At 40.3% G+C, this 19,882-nt stretch overlaps 1 protein-coding gene across 6 annotated transcripts in view; it reads left to right on the plus strand.

Moving 5' to 3' along the window:
* The window catches only part of CAGE1 (cancer antigen 1), a 38,852-nt gene extending 20,350 nt beyond the window's left edge, over positions 1–18,502 (plus strand). For 2 of the 6 annotated variants that reach the window (XM_081523681.1, XM_081523682.1), the window contains exons 6-13: positions 1,220–1,330; positions 6,707–6,787; positions 6,977–7,084; positions 10,602–10,706; positions 11,294–11,364; positions 14,515–14,583; positions 15,180–15,210; positions 15,657–15,821. In XM_081523681.1, the coding sequence (XP_081379807.1) occupies positions 1,220–1,330; positions 6,707–6,787; positions 6,977–7,084; positions 10,602–10,706; positions 11,294–11,364; positions 14,515–14,583; positions 15,180–15,210; positions 15,657–15,698 (618 nt within the window). In that variant the 3' untranslated portion in view covers positions 15,699–15,821. Of the gene's footprint in view, positions 1–1,219; positions 1,331–6,687; positions 6,788–6,976; positions 7,085–10,601; positions 10,707–11,293; positions 11,365–14,514; positions 14,584–15,179; positions 15,211–15,656; positions 15,822–16,487; positions 16,590–18,264 lie in introns of those variants that run through there. The other 4 variants (XR_014063294.1, XR_014063292.1, XR_014063293.1 and 1 more) reach the window with 4 other exon arrangements.
* The last annotated feature ends 1,380 nt before the right edge of the window (positions 18,503–19,882 follow it).

The following is a 19,882-nucleotide window of genomic DNA, read 5'->3' on the forward strand; positions in this document are numbered from 1 at the left end:
GGTTTTCTCCTGTCTCAGTGGATGCTGCTGTTCTTTCTCAGTCTTATTTGCTGGCTGCTGCTTCTCTCCCAGACCCCTCAGTGATGGAGTGAGCCATCAGCCCTCTGCTTAGTAGATCTCATTCCAGGCCAAACAAATACCTGTTTGCTCAAGGCTTCAAGATCAGAGACTTGATATGTGATATGCCCTCTGCTAATACAGGGTAAACCTCTAATAGGCACTGGACAAATATTTGCTGGCTGCCCCACTCCCCACCCCCCTGTCCTTGGAGACATTTAAATTGACATTTAAATTGCTTTTCATGGGTTATCTCATTCAACTTTTACACCATTAAAAAAAATATATTATCAGGCTTTTTTTTTTTTTTAACATGGAAAAACAGACAGGTTTAGAATAGTTGAGTGCTTGTTCAAAGTCACACATACGTTAAGTGGCAGAATGAATTTCCGTTCCGATTCAGAGCTGCAGTAGACGCCTTCTGCTGTGCTCAGTTGATCAATCCTGTCTGACTCTTCGACCCCACGGACTGTAGCCCACCAGGCTCCTCTGCCCATGGGATTTCCCAGGCAAGGGTACTGGAGTGGGTCACCATTTCTTTCCCAGGGGATCTTCTCAGCACAAGGATTGAACCCATATCTCCTGCATTGGCAGGCAGATTCTTTACCATTGAGCCACCAGGGAAGCTCTAAGTGGCAGAACTCAGATCCAAACCCAGGTAGTCTGACTCTAATGCATGCACTTTTGACCCTTAGGTTACAAGGGTCTTCACTGTACAAGTACAGTGTACAAGTATCTTCATTCTGGGGGCCACTGAAATATCTAGAGTTTCAATATTATTAAGGATGTCTGATTGTTCTGGTGTCAGGTATAACAATTAGTCCAAAATTCGGATTTGTAAACTGACTAGGCTAAGAGGAGATGTATCTATTGAGTGTGTAGTCATATATAGTTATTATCGATGTGTATTAACTTCCAGCAATTATCCTAATTTGTCCCAGTTACAATTTATATGCAAATGTGAATCTAAATGAATTATTTCCATATTAACCTGTTATTAGATGTCTTATGATGAATAACTGAAGAATTGAGTTCAATATTGTTCTTCCTTCTTTCGTTTGGCCTCTTCTTTTGCATGGGACATTTAATTTGTATTCTTTCCTTCATCCTTTTAATTTTACTGAAAACTTTTTAATAGAGCTTCTCAAAATGTTACCCGTAGGACATCATCAATCCTGATGCTGAACATTTCAAAGAGAATGAAAAAGTTAGTGATATCATGCTGCAAAAATTGATGAGTTTTCATCTTAAAAAGAAAATTTTAGATAAAGAGGTATGTGTTCTTCATTCTAAAAATTATATCACTTTTAGTAAAAAAAGAAGTAAAAAAAGCTAGTGTTAAAGTATAAAGAGGCTCCTAAAACTTTGGATTTTTTAAAATAATTATTTCAGGGGACAAGATTAGCTTTACTTTGACTCTAAGGAGGCCTTTTGTTCAACACTTGACTTGTTTTATAACCTAAGTATTTATTAGAAAATCCCATTCATCTACCCCAAAACTGATGTGAGTATCTTTTCACTTTTGTATGGTACCACTGATTTCTGAAGATAAGTATATTTTGACATTCCTATAGGGCTTCCTTGATAGCTCAGCTGGTAGAGAATCTGCCTGCCATGCAGGAGACCCCTGTTCCATTCCTGGGTCAGGAAGATTCCCTGTAGAAGGGATAGGCTACCTATTCCAGTATTCATGGGCTTCCCTGGGCTCAGACAGTAAAGAATCCACCTGCAATGTGGGAGACTTGGGTTTGATCCCTGGGTTGGGAAGATCCCCAGCAGGAGGACATTGCAACCCACTTGAGTATTCTTGTCTAGAGAATCTCATGGACAGAGGAGCCTGGGGGTCTCAGAGTCAGACACTACTGAGCAACTAAGCACAGCACACAGCACACAGTGATTACAGACTTTATCACTTGGGATAGCGGATACATTGGAAACAGACTTTATTTCTCAAGTGAGACAAGTAAGGGAGAGAGGTCTTTGGGACTTCTTCAATCAGGCTTTTCTTGGTTAGTGGTGCAGAGGTGGAGAGAGAGAATTAGGAGAGCCAGTTAAGTGTTGTTCAGTTGCACAGTTGTATTCAACTCTTTGCGACCCCATGGACTCCAGCACCCCAGGCTTCCCTGTTCATCACCAAGTCCTGTAGCTTGCTCAAACTCATGTCCATCGAGTGGGTGATGCCATCCAGCCATCTCATCCTCTGTCACCCTCTTCTCCTCCCGCCTTCAATCTTTCCCAGCATCAGGGTCTTTTCTAATGAGTCAGTTCTTTGCATCACATGGCCAAAGTATTGGAGCTTCAGCTTCAGCATCAGTTCTTCCAGTGAATATTCAGAATTGATTTCCTTTAGGATTGACTGGTTTGATCTCTTTGCAGTCCAAGGGACTCCCAAGAGTCTTCTCTAGCACCACAGTTCAAAATCATCAATTCTGAAGGCGCTCAGCCTTCTTTATGGCTTCCCTTGTAGCTCAGTCAGTAAAGGATCTGCCTGCAGTGCAGGAGACCCGGGTTCAATCCCTGGGTTGGGAAGATCCCCTGGAGAAGGAAATGGTAACTCACTCCAATATCCTTGCCTGGAAAATCCCATAGACAGAGGAGCCTAGTGGGTTGCAGTCCATGGAATCTCAAAGAGTCAGGCACAACTGAGTGACTAACACTTCTAGCCTTCTTTATGATCCAATTCTCACATCCATACACGACCACTGGAAGAACCATAGCTTTGACTAAACAAACCTTTGTTGGCAAAATAATGTCTCTGCTTTTTAATATGCTGTCTAGGTTGGTCATAGCTTTCCTTCCAAGGAGCAAGTGTCTTTCAATTCCATGGCTGCAGTCACCATCTGCAGTGATTTTGGAGTCCAAGAAAATAAAGTCTGTCGCTGTTTCCATTGTTTCCCCATCTATTTGTCATGAAGTGATGGGGCCTGATGCCATGATCTTTGTTTTTTGAATATTGAGTTTTAAGCCAGCTTTTTCACTCTCCTCCTTCACCTTCATCAAGAGGCTCTTTAGTTCCTCTTTGCTTTCTGCCATAAGGGTGGTGTCATCTGCATATCTGAGGTTATTGATACTTCTCCTGGCAATCTTGATTCCAGCTTGTGCTTCATCCAGCCCAGCATTTCATTTGATGTACTCTGTATATAAGTTAAATAAGCAGGGTGACAGTATACAGCCTTGACGTACTCCTTTCCCTGTTTGAAACCAGTCCATTGTTCCATGTCTGGTTCTAACTGTTGCTTTTTGACCTGCATACAGGTTTTGCAGGAGACAGGTAAGGTGCCCTGGTGTTCCGATCTCTTTAAGAATTTTCCACAGCTTGTCATGATCCATACAGTCAAAGGCTTTAGCGTAGTCAATGGAGCAGAAGTAGATGTTTTTTTGGAATTCTCTTGCTTTTTCTATGATCCAGTGGATGTTGGCAATTTGATCTCTGGTTCCTCTGCCTTTTCTAAATCAACCTCTGTCCATAGTTCTTCAGGCACTCTGGCTATCAGATGTAATCCCTTGAATCTATTTGTCACTTCCACTGTATAATCATAAGGGATTTGATTTAGGTCATACCTGAATGGTCTAGTGGTTTTTCCCTACTTTCTTCAATTTAAGTCTGAATTTGGCAATAAGGAGTTCATGATCTGAGCCACAGTCAGCTCCCAGTCTTGTTTTTGCTGACTAAATAGAGCTTCTCCATCTTGGCTGCAAAGAATATAATCAATCTGAGTTTGGTATTGACCATCTGATAATGTCCATGTGTAGAGTCTTCTCTTGTGTTGTTGGAAGGGGGTGTTTGCTGTGACCAGTGCGTTCTCTTGGCAAAACTCTGATAGCCTTTGCTCTGCTTCATTTTGTACTCCAAGGCCAAACTTGCCTATTATTCTAGGTATCTCTTGACTTCCTACTTTTGCGTTCCAGTCCCCTGTAATGAAAAGGGCATCTTTTTTTGGTGTTAGTTCTAGAAAGTCATGTAGATCTTCGTAGAACTGTTCAGCTTCTTCGGCATTACTGTTTGGGGCATAGACTCAGATTACTGTGATACTAAATGGTTTGCCTTGGAAATGAACAGAGATCATAGTCATTTTTGAGATTGCATCCAAGTACTGCATTTTGGACTCTTTTGTTGACTATGAGACCTATTCCATTTCTTTTAAGGGAGTCTTGCCCACAGTAGTAGATATAATGGTCATCTGAGTTAAATTCACCCATTCCAGTCCATTTTAGTTCACTGATTCCTAAAATGTAGATGTTCACTCTTGCCATCTCCTTTTTGACCACTTCCAATTTACCTTGATTTATGGAAAGTTCACCGATTCCAGTCCATTTTAGTTCACTGATTCCTGAAATGTAGATGTTCACTCTTGCCATCTCCTTTTTGACCACTTCCAATTTACCTTGATTTATGGAGCTAACATTCCAGGTTCCTATGCAATACTGTTCTTTACCGCATCAGACTTTGCTTTCACTACCAGACACATCTACACCTACCTGGGTGTTGTTTCCTCTGACTCAGCTTCTCCATTCCTTCTGGAGTTGTTTCTCTGCTCTTCTCCAGTAGCATATTGGGCACTTATTGACCTGGGAAGTTCATCTTTCAGGGTCATATCTTTTTATCTTTTCCTAGTGTTCATGGGTTTCTCAAGGCAAGAATGCTGAAGTGGTTTGCCATTCCCTTCTGTGGACCACATTTTGTCAGAACTCTCCACCATGACCCATCCGTCTTGGGTGGCCCCACATGGCATAGCTCATAGTTTCACTGAGTTAGATGAGGCTGTGATCCATGTGATCAGTTTGGTTAGTTTTCCATGATTGTGGTTTTCAGTCTGTCTGCCCTCTGATGGATGAGGATAAGAGGCTTGTGGAAGCTTCCTGATGGGAGGGACTGGCTGTAGGGAAACTAGGTCTTGCTCTGGTGGGGGGGGCCATGCTCAGTAAATCTTTAATCCAATTTTCGGCTGATGGGTGGGGCTGTGTTCCTTCAGTGTAGTTTGGCCTGAGGCCAAACCATGGTAGGGGTAATGGTGGTGACCTCCTTCAAAAGGACTTACGGCAGCATGCTGTGACTCTCAGTAGGGAAAATGATAACAGGACTTGAACGTGAGCCATTTTTAATATGAGAGGAAAATAAAACTGACCAGTTTACCTGGCTGAATAGTAAATCTGGGGTTCAGTTTCAATACTGTACTAGCAGGAAATGACTTTTTTGAACTGTGAGGTGGATAGGAAATTTGTTACAAGTGCTCTGGGGAACCTATCTTCTGTCTAACCTATAGAGAAAAGGACCAAGGAATAAACAGACATGCAGAAAAACTACTGGTCTCCACTTCTTAAACCAACCTTCAAAAATAAGCCTAGTTGAGGGTTCAAGATGGATGTTGTGCTTAGCTGCTCAGTCATGTCTGACTCTTTGCCACCCCATGGACTGTAGCACGCCAGGTTCCTCTGTCCATGGGGATTCTCCAGGCAAGAATAGTGGGATGGGTTGCCATGGCCAAACCAGGGGTCGAACCCAGGTTTCCCACATTGCAAGCAGATTCTTTACCATCTGAGCCACCAGGGAAGCCCAAGAGGAATGTTTCAGAAATACAATTTCAGATATTTATGTTCTCTTGGTAAATTTCTGTGTCATTACTGTAATATCGGCAGACGAAATAATGTGATGTCTGTCATTTGATTCAGTGAAGGGAGTTGCAGGGAGGAGGAAGTGCTTGGGGTATTAATGATACAAGATTAACCATTAACTGTCAATAGTTGGAGCTGAGTAATAGGTACATGGGGGTTCATTAAAGTTTTTTCTCTTTTTTTGAAATTGTTCATAATAAAAAAAAATCTGTACAGCATACTTTATCACTGATATTTGGAGGAGTTAGAATATTGAATATTAAAGATCTATCATTATTATATGGAACAAACAAGAAATGATACTAAATTGTATCTAGAAAAAGTTGGCTAATTTTTTTTCTTTAAAGCAGAGTCTTAATAGCCTGGCTGTAAAAGCAACTGAGTATTAGGATAAGCTCTGTGGAGCTCCCAAGCCCTCCCTCATGTTTGGTGACTTACAGGACTCACAGGACTCAGCACCCAGTCGTCCTCCCAGTTGTGAGGTATTATTACTGTGAGAGGATTCAGAGCAAAACCAGCAAAGGGGAAAAGCACGTGGGGCAAAGTCCAGAGGAAACCAGGTGCCCTTCTCTTCCCTGGCAGTGAGCTGTGCAGCCCATGTGAGGTGTTCCCAGGGAAGCTCACTGGAGACTGAGTGTCAGGGTTTCTATCGGAGGCTGGTCGCGTAGGCAGGCACCCTCTGCCTGCCACGTACCAAAATCCCAGACTCTCCCAGTGGAAGGAGGCGTTCGGCATAAACCACATCCTCTGTGCAAATAGGTTAGACACAGTGAGCCTTCATATTGGGAAATGATGGAGACCCTCCCACGATCCAGGTTCCTAGAAGTCAGTCAGGGGGCAGTTTGGCGAGCAGGCCTTTCTGGGGACGTCAGTCTCAGGCCTGTTGTGTGAACTCTGCTACACAGGAGCTCAAAATACAAGACACCTTTGAGACAGGGATTGGGCTGTGCATGGTTTGGTGATTTTATTAGAAATGTTACTGAATGTAGTCTTATTTCCTCTCTGTCTCTGAAATAGAAAATGCCTTTTTCCTTAGCTACTGAAACATAAAGACAAAATCGCAGCTTTCAGAGAGTTACTTGCTAATGAGAAAGCATTTCAACATCAGGTTCCTGGGGTGAGTTAAACAGTCACTATGTCCTGTTTCTAACATACAAAAATGCAATTTTAGATCTGACATTGAAAGCATTCTGTTATTGAAGCCATTGGAGATCTCTCTGATGGTTTAACTGATAGCGTATTCATTGTCAAATGTTCCAAGGAATGTGAACATATTGGAAGTGAGCACAAATATGTTTCATCGCAGGTTACAGACTTTGACTCCAAGGAAGCCAAGAATGTCAAAGACGTGCCTGTCGTACTGGGAGCCAAACTGAACCAGTACCACAATCTAAACGAGGAGCTTGATTTTTTAGTAAGAAACACCTTTCGTTGCTTTGCTAGCCAGTTTTTCACCACACTGTCTTAATAACAAGTTGTGGAAATGATCTACCTTCAAAAAGTTTGCTCCTTGAAATGGTCACACACTGGCGTAGTAGCAGTGTTATTCACCCCACAAATACAGAACTGAAGTTTGCACTCTCAGGTTTTGAAATTTTAAATGTTGTCCCACCTGATTTCTGCTTAGAAATTTTTTTTTCTTTCAAAATGCAGAAATTTTCAAGTGTGTGCAAGTTTTTCATAGTGAATGAAGCACATTTATATTGTGGCACATACGACACCATCCTTAGAGCAGTAGGTGTCTACGGAAATTGCAATTAAGGGGGTTTATATTGTGGCACATATGACCCCATCCTTAGAGCAGTAGGCGATTAAGGGGGCGCTGGGGAGACAGTACTCGTCCTTCGGATGGCACCCAGAGCCGTCGCAGGGGAGCGGGGATTGTGGGGGGGTGGTGGAGCTAATGGCGGTGATCATCGTGCAACATATCAGTGCATCAAATCAACATGCTGTACACCTGAAACTTACACAACGGTTGCATCAGTTATATATCGATAAAGCTGGAAAAAAGAAGATAAAAGCAGATAAAACAGGAAAAATCTGTGGGAGGAAAGTTAAAATATCTTGGTATCTAGAAAGTTGCAATCCATTTGGATCCCACTATATAATGAAAAAGAGGTTAATTAACTTAATTGGTTTTTTTAACATTTATTTATTTCTGGCTGTGCTGGGTCTTCATTGCTGCGCAGGCTTTTCTCTAGTTGTGGCAAGCGGGGGCTGCTCCAGTTGCGGTGCATGGGCTTCTCTTGCGGTGGCTTCTCTTGTTGCAGGGCATCGGCTCTAGGCGCGTGGGCTTCAGTAGTTGTGACTCATGGGCTTAGTTGCTCCACAGCACGTGAGATCTTCCCAGGCCAGGGATCGAACCCATGGCTCCTGCATTGGCAGGTGGATTCTTACCACTGAGCCACTAGGGAAGCCCCTATAATTTATTTTTTCATCATTGGAGAATTCTATCATATTTCTAAATTGTTAAAAGGCAGCATTCTGTACTAAATTCATTGCATAAGAGAGAGGAAAAAGCCCAATGCTGTGAGGGCTTACAGTTTTCTTCCTTTCTATTTCATTAATTTTCTTCATTATATAGGTAATTATTGACTTCCTTGAAAGGGTAAGCAAGGCTAGTCAGTATGGAGATATTGATGGAAAGTTAAATCAAACGGGAGCCCTGCCTCCAATGAATCTAGAAGAGAAGGTGCGATATATAGATAGCTATTTGCAAGGACTACAGGGGACCTTTTTAAAAGAGGAGGAGCCCGTGACATCCAGGTGGGAGAAGTGCAGAGCAGAGCCCACAGGCTGGCAGGGGGCAGGTGAAAGGGGGGCAGGTTCCTTCAGTAGCTTCTGTGCTTCAGGCACCGAAGAGGCCTGGAGTGGACCTCAGTCTCCCCTGGGGTGGAAAGCTGGAGTGAGAAAGGGGCGCAGATGGCAGCGTCTCAGCCACACTGTGTCGTCTCTAACATGTGCTGCAGCCTTTCTTGTACAAACCGTATCTCAGAGGAACCGAGTAACTGATGAGGGAGAGTGCTTCACCGAAGAATGTAAGCTGTCAAAAGCAGAACAGGGACTTCCCTGATGGTACAGTGGTTAAGACCTCACCTTCAGATCCCACATGCCTCGCGGGCAAAAAGTCGAAACAGAAAACAGAAGCAGTGTTGTAACAAATTCAACTGAGACTTTAAAAATGGTCCACATCAAAAAAAAAAAAAAAATCTTAAAAAAAAGCAGACGACGACACACCTATAGGAAATTACATCTTGCATCCCTGATTAAAATAAGGGATCTAGGCACTTAGAATGGCTGCTAAAACCTGTAAGTTCAAGACTCACAGGAAAATTTTAATGACCCACACGAGAGCCCTCTTGTGCAGCTTAGCCGCACAGAAGGTGAGGTATGCCCTTGACTGCATGAGGCATGGAACGGGCACTGTCTGAGGTGTCTCACCTGAACCCACCTGAAAGCAAGCTTCTAGACCACACCAGTCCTGAGAGGGTAAAGAAGCACATTAAGCTTCTTAAAAAATAAAAATTCTAAAATTTTTATTTTAAAAATAAAATAAAAATTATTTTATTTTTAATAAAAATTAATTTTATTTTAATAAAAATTATTTTATTTTTATTTTATTTTAAAAATAAAATAAAAATTTAGCTTCATAAAAATTCTAAAGGTGAGAAATTCTAATCCATAAACCACTGGCAGATGGAAAGGGAGGGAGAGGAAAGGAAGAGCTGCTCTAGACACAGAGGTTCAAGGTGTTGTTGTTCAGTTGCTCAGTCGTGTCCCCCTCTTTGCGACCCCATGGATGGCAGCACGCCAGGCTTCCCTGTCCCCCACTGCCTCCCGGAGTCTGCTCAGATTCATGTCCATTGAGTCAGTGATGCTAACAATCTCAGCCTCTGCCGCCCTCTTCTCTTTTTCTACTTCTAGCCATGTCCTTTAAAAAGCATTTTAAATTCTCTTCACCTTGGGTCTTTCTGTTAAATTGAGGGAATATCTGTACTGCCTACCTTAACATGTGCAGTCAGAGGAATGGACCCCGATTTGATATTGTCCCCATTAACATATCTGTGTAAAGAGAAAGGGCAAGAAAGCTGCTGTGTCTGCAGGAAATTTGTTCTGCCATTGTTTCCTGTAGGGCGTCTCACTGCAGACGTGTAAACATGTGTAAATAAATATGTTTAAATAAACATTAGAAAATCAATGGCCACTCTTGACATTGTTATTTAAAGAGAACATTTCTGTCCTTTTTCTTCTATAATTGCTTTGAAAATTAAGGTAACTGTGGGGGAACTTGTGAATACTCTTTCTTGGTAATTTATCCTAGATATCATTTTTAGAAATACAAATTTTAAATTGTTAATGCAAAAATACAGTGTTTAAATTGTTAATGTTAATTTTTTGCAAATAAAAATTGGACCCCCCCAGAAAATTTTTAAAAACTCAAAAAACAAAAATAATTGGACCATAAATCAGAATGTGACACATGTTGAGCTGGACCTTTTAAAAACTCTCATTTATACACATGAGAATATTGATGAAACCTGAAAATGTATCATCAAGCCGCACATCAGTGCTTCAGAGAGAATCAAATATCCATTGGTTATATATATAAAGAAAGTAGTCTATCCATTGGTTATGAACGGAAAGAAAAGACTCAGGGCTAATAAGTACTTGTATTTACTAGCAAGTGTCTAGTTATTTGCAAAGCTATTTCATTGCATTAAATGTAGAAAAGCTGAAACACCATTTAAATTTCTGTTCACGTGTTGTAACTGCAGTCTAACTAACAGCCTCTCTCAATTCACCTACGGTACAAATCAGTGTAAGGGAATATTGAAATAAAGTATAGCTCACTGTTCTCATTGTTCTTAACATCGATATGTGGCGTTCATGGCAGTTTCCAAGTTATCATTTTTGCTGATGTTGCTCCATAGATTGCAAAATTGGAAAATCTTCTAGAGACAAAAGAAGACCACTGCAACAGACTCACTGAAGAAAATGACAAGTATCAAAGACATGTAGGCAACTTAATAAATAAGGTACAGATTTTCTTACACACATATATTTTTTAAACTATGTCAAATATTAAAACATTAGACTTTGGATGCAAAAAAGGGATCTGAGGGATGACGTAACACATTTGTTTTGATTCCATTCACTTCATAATGACTTTGTGTTATTATCCTTTTAGCTAAAAGCTAACAAAGAACTGTATGTGTGCATATAGTGTTCTGTTGTCAGCAATTTCTTAGTCTTAGCATCACTGCTTCATTTGGAGGGTCCTTCTAAATCTTGCCAACATAGTGTTTTAGTTTACCTTTTAAAACTGCATTGTGGACTCTGACCCTGGGTTGACACATACACTACTTGTGTGGATCACAGTTGGTTCACTACAGTTGTCCATGTTTTGATACTTTTTCTGCATGGTGAACAGGCACATTTCAGTTCTACTTGTATCCATATTCCTGATTTCAAAATACACGGAAGATGTGAAACCCTCATTCACAGGAGTCATATAATTGAACTTCAACTTGTGCAGATTCTTAAAAAGCAAAAAAATGAACAAAACTAAGTAAATATCCTAGAATTGGTCACAGAATAATTGTTTTAGCTAATGTTTTCCAAGGTTACATCTTACGAGGAAATTATCAAATGTGCTGACCAAAGACTTGTGATATCCCACTCCCAGATTGCACAGTAAGTTGAAAAAACTTTGTTTTTAATTTTGTAAACATTTGCTGATATATCACTTTCTGACTTGCTGAGTTCATCTTTTAGACTCCTACAAAGAGGGAAATGTGCCATTTTGTAAGTCAAAAAGACCATCCTTCAATAATGTATTTATTCTGTTTAATGTCTGGATTACTTGAACACCCAGAGTCTCATCTTCCTTCTCAGAACTCCCTTTGACGTGAGGGTAGGTGGGGAGCGAGGTTAAGGAATTAATGAGAAACATCCAAGAATTTTAGAGGATATCACCACAGTATTCAAGTAAAATAACCTTTGCTATGCTTAGAATTTATCCACATGAGGTTTTGAATGCACCCCAAATGAAACATATCACATACCAAATAAACTTTCTCATTTATTGAGATTCAGCGTGAAATATTCAAAAATTAGTGTTTTAAACTCTGAAAAGTTTTTCCACTTATTTATTCTGTTTATTTCATACATGCTCTTTCCTCCTTCCTTCTCTTGATTTCATTTGTACAGTGCTCGCTGTCATTAGAGCTTAAGCAAAAGGTCTAATCTTACACCCCCTAAAATAGGAGCTTCGTATAGTGCTAACTCACTGTAAGATAACTGAAAGAAAGTGTGGATAACACACACACACAAAACAAAAGCAAACTCATAGATACAGAGAACTTGCTGGTGGTTACCCTGGGGACAGGAGTGGTGAGCGGCGAGACGGGTGAAGGGGATGGGCTGTGTGGTGATGGATGGTGACTGGACTTTCGATGGTAACACTCTGTAGTCGTGCATACAGAGGTCAAATTATAATGCCGTACACCTGAGATTTATATAATTATATACCAGTTTTACCTCACTGAAAAATAAAGAATGGAGAAGGAAATGGCAACCCACTCCAGTATTCTTGCCTGGGAAATCCCATGGACAGAGGAACCTGGCGGGCTACAGTCCAGGGGTCGCCAAAGAGTTGGACACGACTTAGTGACTAAACAACAAACAAAACCAGTGAAGAAGTTACTGAGAAGTTACTGTAATTCAAATACATAGATCCCTTTGAACAGAACAAAAACTTTCACATCATTTAAACACAAAGGAAAAAAATTAAAAATTTATGGTTTAAGATTGTATACTTGTTTACATTGAATTTCAAATCAAAGAACTTTTTAATTTTTTTTTTCCATAAGGGCTGTAACACATACAAACATATAAATATTTCTGTTTTTAAATAAAACAATTATCTTTAATGTGTAAAAAAAATAAAGAAGACAATATAAATATAAAATAGTACATTCAATAATATAAACATAAAATAAAAAAAAAATATATAAACATAAAATAAAGACAAATATATAAGGAGGTGTACCTGTTTCATAGATCTTAAGATTCAGTATTGTTAAGACTTATTTCTCCCCAAGCTGATCTAGATTTTATTTTTATCTTTTAAATATGTTTTATTGAAATATAGTTGGTTTACAATGTTCTGTTAAGTTCTGCTGGGAAGCAAAGTGATTTAGTTATACATATATATATATATACATTCTTTGCAAAGGATGCTGAAATCGTTGGCCACCCATTTGCAAACAAGCAAAAAAACAAAAACACTTTGACTTATACCTTGTATCACATGCAAAAGTAACTCAAAATGGATACTATACCTAAATGAAAGAGCTAAAGTATAAAAAATTCTCAAAATATAGGAAAAGATTTCTGATGTTGGGTTGATGTTGGATTAGGCAGTGATTTAAATATGATACTAAAAAGATGAATCATAGAAGAAAATTTTGATAATCGTACTTCATCAAAATTAAAAACTTTGGCTCCTCCATAGACATCATTAAGAGAATGAAAAGACTAACGTGAAAGAATATTTGCAAGTCATATATCTGGTAAAGAACTTGTAAGCGGAATACATAACAGACTCTCAAAACCCAAGAATAAGAAAGCTGCTGCTGCTAAGTCGCTTCAGTCGTGTCCGACTCTGTGCGACCCCATAGACGGCAGCCCACCAGGCTCCGCCATCCCTGGGATTCTCCAGGCAAGAATACTGGAGTGAGTTGCGGTTTCCTTCTCCAGTGCATGAAAGGGAAAGGTGAAAGTGAAGTCGCTCAGTCGTGTCTGACTCTTAGCCACCCCATGGACTGCAGCCTACCAGGCTCCTCCATCCATGGGATTTTCCAGGCAAGAGTACTGGAGTGGGGTGCCATTGCCTTCTCCACACCTATTAGAATGCCTAAAAAACTGACCATACCAGGTGTTGGCAAGGACATGGAGCAACTGAAATGCTCATAGCCTCCTGGTGGAAATGTAAAATGGAACAACCTCTTAAAAAACAGTTTGGTGCCTTCTTTAAAAGTTAAACATACCCAATGTATGATTCAGCCAACCCATTCCTGTGTATTGATCCAAGAAGAAAGAACACATGTGTTAACACAAAAGAGAATTTCAAGATAGCTTTATTTGTAATAGCCCCAACCTAGGAACAACCTAATGTCCCTCAAATGGTGAGATGACGGACAAATTGTGACATGGCCACACAGTGGAATTCTATACAGCAATAAAAAAATGAATGACCTCTGGGTAGGTGCAACAGTGTGGGTGAATTGCAAAATAATTAGGCTGAGTGTAAGATTTCATTACACAAAATTCTAGATGGTGCAAACTGTAGTGAGAGAAAGCAGATGAGTGGTCGTCCAGGATGTGGGGGCAAAGAGGGCTGGGAAGGAGGAATCACTCTCCTTCTTCACCACTGGAACCTTGAAAGGGAAAAATTAATTAAATAATTTGAGTTGCTAGGAAAGAATTCCAAGTTCCCATATAGCTGTCTTCCTAGGTGGCTCAGTGGTAAAGAATCCACCGGCCAAACAGGAGATGCAGGAGACACAGTTTTGATCCCTGGGTTGGGAAAATGTGGAGCAGAGAATGGCAACCTCTTCCAGTATTCTTGCCTATAAAATCCCATGGACAGAGGAGCCTGGCGGGCTACAGTCCATGGGGTCCCGAAGAGTTGGACATGACTGAACGACTGAGCAGACACAAGATGGATGGATGATGTATAGAAAGCTAGACCATCATTAAATTTATCTACTCAAATCCTCCAGTGAAGTTAGCTTAGAAGAGTCCATTTTAATCATAAACTTCAGTTGTTTCTTCTTTCAGTTTAGAAGAGAGAAATAAACAGTTGGAAGATTTAATTAGAAGGTCCAGAGAGAGAGTCAGAAAACCAAAGTAAGTTGTTTCTTTTTCTAAATGATAATGCCTTTAACTTTAGAATATGTGCATAATAATGTTAAACATTTTTAAAAAACATCTTTTTCCTTGTCTTAATTTAAGACAAACAAGATAAATTATATAAAAGTGCTTGGTATTTTGCCTAGCATGAAATAGTTGCTTCATGTTTTTTTGTAGGACTTGAATTGCAAAGCAAGGTTCACCGCCCTTAGGGAACTTATGATCATTTCTAAGAAAAATACTATACAGATTATGAACTAAGATTTAGTTTACAATAAAACAGCTTACTCTGATATAAATATACAACAGACCAGATCATATGACCAGATTTTCTTCCACTGGTATGAAATCTTATAATCTGTTATTTTATTAATAGAAGACTCTCAACTCTCAGTATTCTGTGCTACAAGGTGTATGCACAAACCCTAAGGGGTGGATTAGGACCATTGCAGGATGTTAAAATGGAACTCCTTCTGGTCCAGTTCTAAGATGCTGAGTAACATCTACCAGTTCTCTGTTTTAATCCTCCTCACTACCCCCACCCCCACGTGTTTTTGTTTTGTTTGACATTATTCTCTTTCTGTTTACTGCAGACGGAGAAGTCATCCGAAGCTCCTGACCATGGTAGGTCATACTGATTGATGATCATTATAAAGAATGCGATATTTCCATGTCATTGTCAAACTACACAAGATTAAATATGAGTTCCTAAAGTTATATTTCAGTAATGTTCAGCACAGCTTACCTCTCTGCCCCAGATAAGGGCCTCTGGGCTGTGATTATAGTTGGTCCAGCAACTGGAAGCTCCTCCCTTAATTGTATTAATCCCCTTGATGTCCCAGAGTTTTGAAACAAAAATGCTGATTAAAATATAGTATTAGTATTATCTGTGGAGTTTATCTGTAGGTTTTCCTTGCACCCGTTTTTCGTATGTAATCAAGAACGCACTGTTTATGGAATAGGAGTTCTGTAGGTGATCAAGAATTCCACATGTAATCAAGAGTCAGCTCTTCTGTTCCCAAATGTCTCTCCTGCAAACTTAAGAAACATTTTTTTCCTTTCATTTTTAGATGCCAGTTATTTTAGAAGGAAATAGAAATGATTTAGATTAAACAGAACTGAAGATTAACAGTTAATCATTTTTGTCAGCCTCTCCAGGAGCACAGTCGTTATTGAGTACTGTACCCAGATCCATCCACACAAATGATACATTAAAATCTGTATAAGTAGTGAAACTTTACAGTACAAAAAATGTGATTATTTTTCTTCTAGTTTCTTCCTGTGTACAATCAAACATATGCTAATATAACATAAACAAGTGAATACAGTGGCTTCTTTTCTGAATACCTGCCAATTTTCATTCTTACAGCACACCAGTCTTGTATTATTGTTGTTTAGACGTTAAGTCATGTCTGACTCTTTGCAACTCCATGGACTGTAGCCTGCCAGGCTCCTCTGACCATGGAATTCTCCTGGCAAGAATACTGGAGTGACTTGCCATTTCCTTGTCTAGGGGACCTTCGTGACCCGGGGATCAAACCCACGTCTCCTGTACTGGCAGGTGGATTCTTTACCACTGAGCTACCAGGAAAGCCACTCCCATATTGCCAGGCCTTTAATAACATTATGAAAATTGTTCTCTTATCTCACCCCAACTTTTTTTTCCTCTCTGGGCAGGCAGGCTCTCCCTACTATCAATCAAATTTAAAAAGACTAATGCTGAAATCGTTTGGAATTAAAACCCAGGTGACAGGAGATTTCACCCTTGTAACTTCCACCTTAACATATTTTGAGGGATTAGTTCTGAGTTTAAAAAAAGGAACCAGAGAAGCTGATTTTGTAATATGTATTGGAGAAATGAATGTGCATAACAAATATATTATCTTTTTGATAAATCCCAGAGCCAGGGTGGAGGTATAATTATTGAATGAAGATATACCTTGAATGGAGGGGAAGAAATTATTTTATCTCACTGAAATTAGCTTTGCACTTAAATCAGGCAGGTAAGTACAAGGGGGAAATATATAGAGAACCTATATCTGGCCCCAAAGGAAGTGATGAATAAAAAAAAGTACTATTATTGATATTATTTTTGTTGAGGAATTCTATAAGATATCTTATATGAATATTGAAACAAAGTTAATTTCTCAAATTTAAGAAGTTGCAATACACTTTAAGACAAACCATAAGAAATGCACAGGAAGTTGCAGCTATAATCATGCTTCATTTGAAAAATGTAAGCCCCGAAAGCTTTGGAAGTGATCAAGTTTTAAAAAGAGACATTATTATTAGTTCCGTGGGATTCTCTAGGGAAAATTAAGGTGTGCTACGAGAAAGACAAATATTATGATGGCTAACACAGCATCTGGAATCTGCACACACACGGGGTGAGACCTCTGGAAGGGACAGGGTGACACAGGCTGCCCACGGGTGGGGCTGGGTGCCTCAGTGCTGCACTCCCCACGTGTGCTACTGGACGTTCATGACCTTTATCTCCAGGCTGTCTCACAGCGAACGTCCCTCCTTTGGCACACGGCTCAGGGATGCAGCGTCTAAGCCAGGGCTTCTCCCTATAAACATTTAGTGACTTTCAACACCATGTGAACAGCCTCTGTGTTAGATGCCAAAGTGAACGTGAAAGTCACTCAGTTGTGTCCGACTCTTTGCGACCCCATGGACTGTCCATGGAATTCTCCAGGCCAGAATACTGGACTGGGTAGCCTTTCCCTTCTCCAGGGGATCTTCCCAACCCAGGAATCAAACTGAGGTCTCTTCGGCATTGCAGGCAGATTCTTTACAACTGAGAGATGCCAAAGGTACCATGAAAAGCCAGGCAGAGATGGCCAAGGACCACACGATATACGGGGGAGATGGATAATTGATTCTTTTCTGGATTGGCACATGGGTCTGACCATCTGGGATACTCTAGAAGCACAGATGAATTGGCCCTGAACTAGATGATTAGAAAACCTCAGGGCGGGTTTTACAGAAGTGATGACACCTGAGCCCGACCCTTCTCGCTGACTAGATGTTCCTCAGGTGGACAGAAGAGGAAGCTCCTCTCACACAGCACAGCGGCCCGAGGTACCCTGTGATACTCTCTGAACCACAGGGAAATTCTAAAACCTGCCTTCTTCATATGGCAGGAGATGACCGTGATCATGAATAATCTCCCGTGCCATGTGAAGAAGTGTGAACTTTGTCCTTGTGAGAAGCTCTGAGCGATTTTACGTGGAGGAGTAGTGTGGTCGATTATGCATTTTGAGGGACTTCCCTGGCGATCCAGTGGTTAGGACTGCACGTTGTCACTGCCAACGGCCTGGGTTCGATACCTGGTCAGGGGACTAAGACCCACGAGCCATGCAGCATGGCCTAAAAAATTTATGCATTTTGAATAGTGATGTATGAAGTGTAGTGATGGTGGGTGATGCTAGAATCAAAAGTACCAGATAAGATGCTACCAGATAAGAAAAATGGAGGCCAGAAACAAAAATAGTGACAGAGGAAACAAAAGGGAAGTTATGCATGCAAAGTGATTTCAAAGACAATTGAAAAGGATAGGTGATCATTAGCTTTGAGAGTGAAACAGGGAGGGGGTTAGGACTTCCTTGCTGGGTGAAAGAACACAGAAGTCTTTGCTTCCATGTAATAAATGTAACTTTTTTTTTTGCTTGATAGTTTTTCATTTCTTATTAGGTCTACAGTTGAACTTAGGTTTCAAATTTGTGAAGGAAAGATGTCACTTGTAATAATACAACAAATGCAACAGATATTTCCTGAGTTACCACCCATGTCAGGCGCTGTTCTATATCATTGACTAAAGGTACAAAAATCCCTGGTCCCAACGTGTGACAGGCGATGTAATGAACTGTGTATTGTGTTAGAAGACAAAAGGAGCTATATATATATATAAAAAGGAGAGAACAGAGAAAAGAAATTGAGAGTGCAAGGGAAGGGGTGGGGGTTGTAATTTTAAACTGGAAGTGAGAATGAGCCTCACTGAGGACATGGTCCTTGAGCTAAGGTTTAAGGCCAAGAGGAAGTTCTTTAGCTACTCTGCTACCTGGGGGAACACCCAGAATAAAAACCAGGGTTTAACAGACAGCATCTAATGATGCTGAGGGAAATCTTAAGAAATCAAAGAGAAAGAAAGCTCTGCTCTTACAAATTCCAAGGAAGTAAGATTACAGAAGTGGAGAATCCGATGTGACTTTGCCTGAGCTGTAAGAATGGGAATAACCAGGATGCGGTGTATTTCTGGAAAACATAGACCTTCAAGGAGGTAGATGCGGAAGCAAGAAAGAGAAAACATAGAGGTGGGGACCCAGCGAGAGGGAGAGCTCTGGGTGGGTACCCAGGGAACGCTGCACATTACGGGGAGAAGGGAAATGGCAATACTGCAGAATTCATGGGCACCCAGATTAGGGCAAGGATTTTACTTCAGTGAGTCATAGGCTACTGCTTTTTATTTTTATACCAGTTGGACAGTCACACAGATCTCTCAGTTTTCTCTTTGTATGATCTGATTTTCACATCAATCCCATCCCAAGAAGGCACACTTTATCCCCGTTGCACCTTTAGTGGCCAACTGTCTAAAATTCCAGTCCAAAATAAAAATCTATTAGTAAGCATTTAATAATTGCCGGAGTCCAGCTCCGGCAGCCAGGGAAGCACTGAAGGGATGAACGGGGTCGGCGAATGAAAATGATGCAGTCTCTCGCTCAAAGCACTGGGCTGCATGTTTATTTTAAGCATCAGGTTTTCTTTTATACTTTTACAAAAGCATTAGGTCAGAGGTATGACATCTTCAGTTTCCCCTCACCCATATTTACTTTCTCCATAAATCATTGTTGTCCTTCAGAGTTCCCTCTTACGTGTCCTTGTGATAACATTGTAACTCATTTGTCTCTGGGCTGTATATCACATTCCTCAGTTTATTTCTTATCTCTTTAAATCCTGTTATCCCCTAGTAACTTAAGCTCATCATCTCCTAAAAAGGCTTTTAGCTATTAGTATCTCTAAAATACCTAGTTTCCATAAGCTATAGTAAAATATGCCAACACTACAACATACCTTAAACTTTTAGCTTCTAACTATTCTTAATTATTCCTAACCCCTAAACTCAGCAAACTTCTTTTGCCATAAACATTCCCCTTACAGGCAGATTTCAGATAACAATGTTTCCCATGGTCTCAAGCTGCAGCCTATGTGCTCATCCTGGAGCATTCTTTGTAAAGATCCTTGAACAAATGTCAATAGTTAATTTTATGGATTATAACATTCTTTCCAGCCAACT

This window comes from Giraffa tippelskirchi, chromosome 8 (genome assembly GCF_054371585.1).
Source record: "Giraffa tippelskirchi isolate mGirTip1 chromosome 8, T2T-mGirTip1v1.2.pri, whole genome shotgun sequence".
Lineage (NCBI taxonomy): Eukaryota > Metazoa > Chordata > Mammalia > Artiodactyla > Giraffidae > Giraffa > Giraffa tippelskirchi.